Source organism: Austrofundulus limnaeus, unplaced genomic scaffold (assembly GCF_001266775.1).
Source record: "Austrofundulus limnaeus strain Quisiro unplaced genomic scaffold, Austrofundulus_limnaeus-1.0 Scaffold489, whole genome shotgun sequence".
NCBI classification, from domain to species: domain Eukaryota; kingdom Metazoa; phylum Chordata; class Actinopteri; order Cyprinodontiformes; family Rivulidae; genus Austrofundulus; species Austrofundulus limnaeus.
Genome location: NW_013952891.1, coordinates 281,714 through 291,551, shown reverse-complemented (window position 1 = coordinate 291,551; position 9,838 = coordinate 281,714). Strand labels below are relative to the sequence as shown.

At 38.0% G+C, this 9,838-nt stretch overlaps 1 protein-coding gene across 1 annotated transcript in view; it reads left to right on the top strand.

Moving 5' to 3' along the window:
• The window catches only part of nfasca (neurofascin homolog (chicken) a), a gene marked incomplete in the record, with an annotated part of 116,748 nt that overhangs the window by 76,614 nt on the left and 30,296 nt on the right, over nt 1–9,838 (top strand). The window contains 2 exon segments of the mRNA XM_014025637.1: nt 4,650–4,823; nt 6,762–6,959. Of these exon segments, the coding sequence (XP_013881091.1) occupies nt 4,650–4,823; nt 6,762–6,959 (372 nt within the window).

Genomic DNA, 9,838 nt, shown 5'->3' with positions numbered 1-9,838 from the left:
ATATATCGCCTTGCTTACAGTATCGCAATATATCGGGATATATCGTATCGTGACCCCTCTGTCATGATATGTATCGTATTGCCAAATTCTTGCCAATACACAGCCCTATAAAGCAACCGATAAAACACATTGAAATAAAACAAAAAATTAAACAGACAAGACAGATAGATAAAGCATTGTGCCACCACTAGGGCTGCAGCTAACAATTATTTTAGTAATCGATAAATCAATTGATTATTTTGTCGATTAATCGAGTAATCAGATTTAAATAAAATTGTCAGGTTGTGCAGTAATGAACTAAATTTATTTTTGATGAATACAATTATTTAATACTGTGAAGGAGTAAGACCCTGCTGCAACCAAAGTAAAATTACTATTCCAGTTGTGTTTGATTTATGCTTTTAAAGTTTGTATTTTTGTATGTGAGGTTTGAGGGGGCGTTAATTAAAAGCACTCTGTCACTGAATCATTTTCAATCATCACTGAAAAAACTCAGTTCTTTAAATTCATTTTTATTGATTGGTAAACTGAATGTGATATTTTGTTAGAAATTGGGTAAGTAAGATAGGTTATGTACATTTTTCGAGGTTTGAACTTTGTAGAGTTCACCTGTTATTGTTAATAGTAAAAGTAACTCCATATTTTTATTAAGGCTTTATTAAGATGTTGGCACACTAATAGTTCCCATATTAGGCAGGAAAATATTTAGTCTTGACTGTTTAGCTATAAATAAATACAAACAGCAGTGAAACGTAAAGGCTAATGACAGGTTTCAAAACCATCAAAATGCAGCAGTGCAAAATAAATCCTGAGTACTATGGATACTTTTAAACTTGAAATATTCACTACACGTATCTTGTTTAAGTTCAGATAAAAGGATAGGGACAAATAAAYGTTTCAGCTCAAGCTGTCAATCTGTTGCTGTGCTTTTAATCACACAACTTCCAAATAATACTCTGCCAGGTAGCCGCTACGATTAGTCAGTACATGTAGCGATAGCCAAAATATAACTGATGACTATTTTGATAGTTGACTAATGTGTGATTATTTGTCCAATTAGTCGATTAATCAATGATTATTTTTATCACAACATCCATCCTGTTCCAGCTGCAGTACACATCTCATCTCACCTGCTCATCATACCTGTGAATATCACCCTGTTATCCAGTAAATAACACAACAAGTTCCCATAGCTAATTAAAATAATCCATGAAACGTGAATTTGAACCTCAAACTTAATAGCTTACTCAGATATATTTTAACATTAATGTAAACATAATAAAAATGAAATTATATAATACTTTTTAAACAGCAAGTAGTACAGCTAATGTACAAATAACTCAATAAATCAGCTTCTGCCCAGCATGAGGGGCTGTTAACCTGCCCTGCAGGGTGTACTGTAGATGTAGCTTCATAAGCCCAAAATAAACTGAAGAATAAGGTGGTTAAATTGACATTCAAGTGCATAAAAACAATCCATCCTGTTTGAAATCTTGCTGGATGTGACAGGTCAAACGTTATAAGGCTTCAACGCCGCCAAAAAAAAAGAGTTAAGACGAGACAGAATGGAATATTAGTACATTTCAGTGATTTAATGTGGAGCTTTAACCTATTAGCTAACGTTAGCATAACTGATAGCTGCGCTTCCAATAAACACTGTTTTCTGATGGTAAACTAACAAAACTTATAGACGGTTGTCTTCAGCACAAAGTGATCAGTCACTGAAAATAAGATTTATGACATCAAAAAGAAAAAAAAGTCAGTCCTCTGGATGGGTTCTTCTTTAGTGAAACGTTTTGTCTCTCCTGCAAGAGACTTCTTCAGTCTGAGGAGTTTCAGGTGAACTCAGCCTTATAAGCACTGCCTCCACATGGACAAACAGGTTAGTCACATGCAAAAGAGGGCCATCGACTAACAATAGGCTTGATTAGCTCTATTGTTCATAGAGGGTCATGTGCCCCATCACCTGACCCGTGTCGTGTTATGTGAATGCAAGCGGGGTTCAACATCCCCTTGTTTTTGTCTCTCTTTCCTTCTTTGTGTTGGTATCATTGGGGCCCTGATTCACACCTTTTGCTCACAGGGGGCGGAGTCATACTTGCAATAACAGCATTGTAGGAGGAGGACAACTGGACACGAAGGCCTCCACCTCTGTTGGTGGACGTTTTTTCTTCACAAAGATGGCTTCCTTTACTCCTCTCTCAAAGCAACATTTCTCTCTATCAAGGATGATAGAGTATGACTCAGCCCCCTGTGAGCAAAAGGTGTGAATCAGGGCCCCAACGATACACAACACAAAGAGGGAAAGAGAGAAAAAAACAAGGGGGCGTTGAACCCTCGCTTGCATTCACTACATTCACATAACACGACACGGGTCAGGTGATGGGGCACATGACCCTCTATGAACAATAGAGCTAATCAAGCCTATTGTTAGTCGATGGCCCTCACTTGCATGTGACTAACCTGTTTGTCCATGTGGAGGCAGTGCTTATAAGGCTGAGTTCACCTGAAACTCATCAGACTGAAGAAGTCTCTTGGAGGAGAGACGAAACGTTTCACTAAAGAAGAACCCATCCAGAGGACCTACTGATTTTTTCTTTTTGATTTTTTTCTACTTGGATTACTGAGATGCATCAGGACAAGATTTATGACACTTCAACCTGACTACCTGACAACCCTAACTTTATGAAACTTACCATCTGAGGAGGACAGCTGCAGCCTGTTAGTGTCTCATGATGTCATCATGTTTTTGCTGCTGCTGTCCTGCCATGGTATGAGCGAGTCTGCATTTTACTGTCTTTAGTTGATTTTCAGTCAAATGTAGCCAACTTTGGAAAGTTTAAGTCTGKTTTTTTTCCTCTTTGATGTGATTGTCTCTCTGTTCCACCATTATTATCGCTCTTTGATTTGCCCGCAGCTTCTCCTGTGGTTTGCAGAGCGGCACATCACGATCTTCTTCTTTGATAAACAAAGCATCCGCAGACAATAGAAGCTATTCTGCCCCCAGCAGTTAATGGATTACATTGCAGTTACAAATAAACTTTTACGTGGGTAAATAATATTGTTCGTCAACATTAAAATTCTACAACGACTTATTTTTATAATCAACGTTGTTGATTATAAAATTAAATAAAAATTGATTATAAAAGTTGATGATACACATTTGGTGTATTTTCTGTTTAGTTAAAAAAGTTCCCACACTTGACAATTTCTGTCATTTTCTGGGAGCTTTGATTTAGGACTCTTCATCTTCTTTCGTAGCCAGAAATATCACTTAGCGCACGTCAACAGAGTAGCCTTTAAGTGCTAACGTAGCGTTGTGTGACTCAAATAACATTCCAGCCGGACAAAGGTTGATTAAAACAGGGTTTATTTTTTGTGAAGTCTTAAGGCAGAAAATTTGCCTCAAGGATTTTTAGTAATCAAATTATTCAAGGAATCGTTTCAGCCCTAGTTACCAGTGGAAATAAATGCTAAAGTTGGATGTAAGTGTTTAAAAAGGGTTACATGAATGCATTTTGTTTTTATATGTACAAAACAAGCTACAGACTTTTTTTGTGACAAGATAAAATATGTTCTTACATTAAAGTATTAAATTTTATTAAAAGATCTACAGGCTTTTTTACTGCTTGACACAATTTTTCAAATGAATCTAAAATAAATGTCTAAAATATCTACTTGGGTAGTTTTTATCATTCACCCATTTTAGTGCCTTTTAAGTAAGCCATCCATCCTTCCACTATCTTCTGCTTGTTTCAAAATTGGGTCACTTGGGCAGCAGCTTGAGTACGGAGACCCAGACATATTTTTCCACTGCTACTTTTTCAACTTTTCTGGGAGGATATCATCATAATTCCATTACCCTATTAAAAATATCAAATAATAATCTGTTATGAGCTGCATGATGGTGTAGGTGGTTACCACTGTTACCTCATACCAAAACTTTGCAAAAGGTTCAAACCTGTCTGTGGGGAGTTTGCATGTTCTCCCTGTGCATTTGTGAGTTTTCTTCTTTTACTCTGGTTTGTTCTGACAATCCAAAAGCATGCATGTCAGTATAACTGGAAATTTCAAAACTGAGCTGATCTTGTGTGCCTKTGTGCTGGTACAGCTATACTATTTACTTTTGCAAGGTTTACTTTCCATTGCCTGTTGTCAGCGGGGATAGTAAACAGCTCTCTATGACCCTGATCATAGTTCAATGAGGTTTGTTATTTGAAACATACTTCTTAAAAACACACCACTTTGTCTCCTGTGAGTCTAAGAATGACACATGTTGTATTATTACTTKAGTAGTTTTCAAAAGTGTTGGTAAATAATTTTGATAATCAAGCTCACATAATCTGAATTATTTAGTAAAAAGGCCACTGGACATGAAAAAGTGGGCCATTTGCATTCTATTCAAACACTAAAACCATTTAAAAGTGTGCAGTGTTCTGATGATATAATGTGTTTGGATGCCAGCACAGAGAGAAAGTAGAAAAGACTGAGTTTTGACTGGTGATGCTCACATTAACAGATGCTGTTTGTGGAAAACTGAAAGTCAAGACTTCACAGTTTCCACCTGTGAATGCCAATGTGTGGCACTGTGTGTGRTAATCCTGCTGTATTGTGTTTAACCCTTTGCTCTCTTCCTCCTTTTTTTGTAGTTGATCTTACGGACACCTCCTTGTCTTCTGCTTTCTCTCCTACCCCTCCTCCTCTTGCTCCTCTTCCTCCTACTACCATTGCTCCTACAACTTTTGCTACTATCAGCGAGGAAACAGACACCAGCACGCCTCATGTGCTGATCTTCACCGAGCATATTGATGAGAATTTGTTGGGTACATATTATTTTACTGCCTTTGCCACTGAATATGAATCACYTTTGGTGAAACAGATGACAGCTGGATGACTTCTCTTGTTTCTTGAGAATGCTTCATGATTGTGGGTTGATAATGACAGGCTCATCTTACAATATGAAGGTCAGTAATTGTCCTACTATTATTTTATTATAACAACAACCTGGAACTCCCAACTCACAATCAGAACCTGAAGAAGCCTTTTGGATGAAAGATGAAACATATTCAAGAAACAAAAGATGTCCGTCTTCTATTGAACTACTTAGGATCATCATGGATGACTGAGAATCGACACCATTATGTTGATCACCTTTCAATAGCTGCGTTTCCATTGCAAATGTGCACAAAACTTTGTCGATATTCTGTTAATGTTGAAAAAACACAATTTCGCAGTTGCAGTGTTTCCATTAAAGGGACCCACGATTAGTTGTAACATTAAACTTTATTTGATAAACATTTATTTTAACTGTAAAATAAAGACTGTAAAAATACTGTAGGCTGTTTGGTTTTGTAAATGTTTAAAAATATATTTTTACATGGATGGAGCCATTTTATTTACACACAAAGCATTCTGGGTAAATGATGAAATGGACAGGTCGTCGGTGCGAGGCTGCTAGCGAGCTATATCCACCCTGAAGGTTAATCTTGGACAATATCTGATGATCGACTCTTTTAAATGAAACCAGAGAGCGTTGACAGAGAGGAGAAGGTAGAAATGACTCAGCCTGGAACTGAAAATATAGATGGAGGACAACAGAGCTGCTTCATGGAAGAAGAACCTCAGCTTAGCCTGTTAGCCTTCGCGCTAACCCTCACTCTATATTTCCTTATSTGTATTACCTCGGTGCTAGCGCGACAAACAAGCTAAACTGAGGTCCTCCATCTATATTTTCAGTTCCAGGCTGAGTCATTTCTACCTTCTCCTCTCTGTCAACGCTCTCTGGTTTCATTTTAAAGAGTCGATCATCACATATTGTCCAAGATTAACCTTCAGGGTGGATATAGCTCGCTAGCAGCCTCACACCGATGACCTAGTTGATGTCATCATTTATCCAGAATGCTTTGCGTGTAAATCTGTAATACATTTTTAAACGTTTAGTTTAAAAATTATAAAAACTGAGCATCCTACAGTATTTTTACAGTCTTTACAGTTAAAGTATATGTTTATCATATAAAGTCTAATGTTACAACTAATCGGGGATCCCTTTAAGTAAGAAATGCTATTAAAGTCACGCATGAGTACGTTTGTTCTCATGATAAGTCATTACAAACATGGTGGCAATGGATGTAAACACATGGCATATTGCTACCACGACACTAGCGCTCATCATCAACCATCAGAGGAGACGTCGACATCTTATCCAGGCTTTCGAGTAAAAAGGCCCTTAGACTTGGGAGCGGCTACGTATGCAGCATTTTTGGGAAATTGTAGTCAGTGAGTTTACTACTTACTTTTACAACTTCCTTGATTTCACTACTATTTCTACTTCCTGTTGTCTTCTTCGTCGTCACCTTTTTCGCCAGTAGAAACAGCCGGTTGTTGATCACGTGACTCCCATGAAAAAGTGTTTCCATTGCAGTTTTGCGAAACACACCAATTTCGATACGGCCAAAAATCYACCTCATCCTAGCGCAAAAACCTTTTGTTGAAAAAAGGAAGTTTTATCAAAATTGACGTGTTTCCATTGAGCAAATTTATTTTCGAAAATCTAATTTGCACATTTTCATGGTCAATGGAAACACAGCTATAGATAGCAAAACATAAACAATCAAAACACACACACACACACACTCAATGCTGTGTGTTTCAGCTTCAGRCTTCAATGAGGTCCATCTGTGAGTGTCATTGTTTGCCTTCATGTGTGGTGATCCTGCTGTCTTGTGTTTAACCCTCTGCTCTTTCCCTCCTCCTCCTTGTAGTTGAGTTTACGGACACCTCCTTGTCTTCTGCTTTTTCTCCTACTACTCCTCTTCTTCTGCCTTCTACTGTTGCCCCTACAACAAGTAGTCCCTCAACTACTACCACAACCACTGCTTCCACTACTACCACTGAGGCGACCACGACCAGCACACCTCCTGTGCTGGTCCCCACTAAGCGTACCGATCAGAATGTGTTGGGTACATGTTACTTTACTGTAGTTCTTACTGCCTTTCTGGAGTTCAGGAAACTATTGTGTGTACCATGTGGCTCCAGGTCAATTTGTACCTCTGCTGAAACAGACCTTTGCAGTTTTGGTCACCATGTACCCAGGATTTTTGGATACCATCAAACAACTTTTTGTTGCAGGTCTTTTTGTACCCACCTTAGCCGTTGCTCTAATGTAGGTAATTAAATTTATTAGTGTACACTTTTGAAGGGAGATCAGTAGATTTAGGCCAATTTTATTGTTATTACGATGGTTGAGGTGTTTAGGCTTGGACATTCAGGGCTGTAGCTCTGGATGCTTCCTGAATAATCCCAGTGTAACAGGCTGTAGCATACCCCAAGTCTGCACTATACCTGGGGCTAAAGGGGCCTAGATTATATTATGGTCTAGACCTATTCATACATCTCAGACCAGATTATACACCAATAATATTAATAGTGTTGAATCATTCACACAAAATAGCCCTTCTGGTCTGAAGGGATACAACCTGGCCTAGTCTGTTTTACACCTCAGGTATAGTTTGGCCCATGCCAAAGTATACACTGGGCGATAAACTGTCCTAGGCCAAACTATACACAGGTTCAATCTGAGCAGGGGCTAAATGGATCAACCGGAGTAACTGGACTAATGGGCTAACCAGACGAACTACATTTTAAAATGCAGTTTTAAATAATTAAGGTATTGAGCTCCTAAAATATTGACATTTTAGTATGTTTACCTGAAAACACAGGCAGACTAAGTCGTGCTTTCTATAATTCATGCAAGCATCATGTGCTTCAGTACACCTGTCATGTGGGGACCTAGGATGTTTATTTTATGAAGACATTTGGTGTGCACAGTGCTGGTAAATATTGTCACAGTATGTAAAAAATTCCTGTTTTTAACAAGTGTTTATTTATGATAAATACTTGTTACAAAGATTAGAACATTAGAGTTTTAGCACAGCAAATAATAGTGTTGCCTTTAGCAGAAAGCACAGCTTGATGTTGTGCAGGCTCACATGGAAAGGACTCCATAGTGAGCAGGGTTTGTTTTTACACAAAGGTGCAACATGGACATGCACCCGGGGGGCTCCTGCTAAAAGGCTCATTGTGATGAATTAAGACAAGTTGGATTTAAGATGCTAATAATAGTAATTATTATAATTATTATTATTATCTACCCAAGACCAGGGATCAAACAAAATATTGTGTCTGGACTGACAGACTCAAAGAGCAGGTTAGTTCTTCACACCAGTCACCTTTTCTTTCAGCCAGTTAAAATATAAAATGACTGCAGCTCAGTTGAGCTAATTTCAGTTTCTCTGTGTCAAAAAATAATGAGTGAAAGGTTTAAAGATAGCACAACACCTCCTAGTAAAGAAAAGAAATAAAGAAGTTCCTGAAAAGAAGCTTGTAGTCAGATCTAAGGTTTTCTCAGAGCATTATCCACCTCATGAGACGTATGAGGAGATTTTAGTGTTCAGCCCAGGAATAAAAGAAGTAAAATGAGAATCCTCTCTGAAAGTAGGAACTGTCAAACCTCACATTAGGCAGATGTGTTTTTGTGTGTGCTGTTGGCAGAATGGACATTCTTGAAGTGTGCCGTGTGGTTTGGCACACTCATATACAGTAGGTGTTGTGTTTTCATTAAACACAAATACTTGTACTGTATTTACCAGAGCCAGAATTAATCTGATTTAAGAGACATTTGCTGTAAGTGAATAAACTTGGTCTGCTGAGCTGGAGTCTATCTGATAGAGCTAGTTACCATCATCATCATCAACTTTATTTATAAAGCACTTTAACACCAGCCACAGCTGAAACTAWGTGCTGAACATCAGCAAAAAATAAAAAGAAGATAAAAACAGAAAAAATCACTAAAATTAAGTAAAATCAAGTCTCAATTGGTTGAAGGCCAATGAGTAAAATGAGTCATCAGACAGGTCTTAAAAATGGACAATGAGGGGCCTGTGGGATGAACAATGGTAAAGTATTCCAGAGCTTAGRGCCACAAACAGAGAAAGCTGTTTGTCCTCTAARCTTCCTCTTACAGGTGGGAAMGGCCAGGAGCAGCTGGTCAGCAGACCTAAGGGACCGAGAGGGAGTGTAGTGATGGAGGAGCTCTGTTAAATGTGGCGGAGCAAGACCGTTTAAAACCTTAAAAACAAACAAAATAATTTTAAAATGAATTGTAAAATGTAAACTTTATGTAGACTTTCATAAGAACAGTGATGATCAGCTGTTTCTGGTGGCTTTCAGGTGTAATGCTTTGAACCAGAGTCTACGGCCCTGTCCCAATACCCACACTCCCACCCTCGTTCCACCCTTGTGCACTTCAAATGTGCATTCATGTTGAAGGGTTTGAGTGCGTAGTGTGTCCCACATTCTCCACTTCTGCCTTTCGCCCTGACCATTTTGGGTACTRTTTCYGCCCTTCCATGGAGTCTGCATTTTTACGGATTTCGGCGAAGTGTATTACCCACAATTCATGCTGCATGTGACGTCTGGAATTAAAATGCAGACCGCAGAAGAAGAACGTCAATATCCATGGAAGGATGGATCATGGAAAAACAAATTTGGGCCATTATTCATTTGATAAATGATAAAGGGGATTTATTAAAATATGAGGTATTTAATATTAAATGTAAAATAGTTTGTACCCCTGAGGATTACAGAAATGTGGTTGAAAATATTCCAATTATAATGATTAATATAATCAGAAATATTTTAGATTCAACTCTAATCCTGAGATGGCATAAAATAAATTATCAATGACTAAAATTATTTAGACAAAACATGTAATAACCTAATTTAGAGAAAAAATTTAATCAACGAAATGGATCCTGGATCCTCTAAGAGAACATTTTAT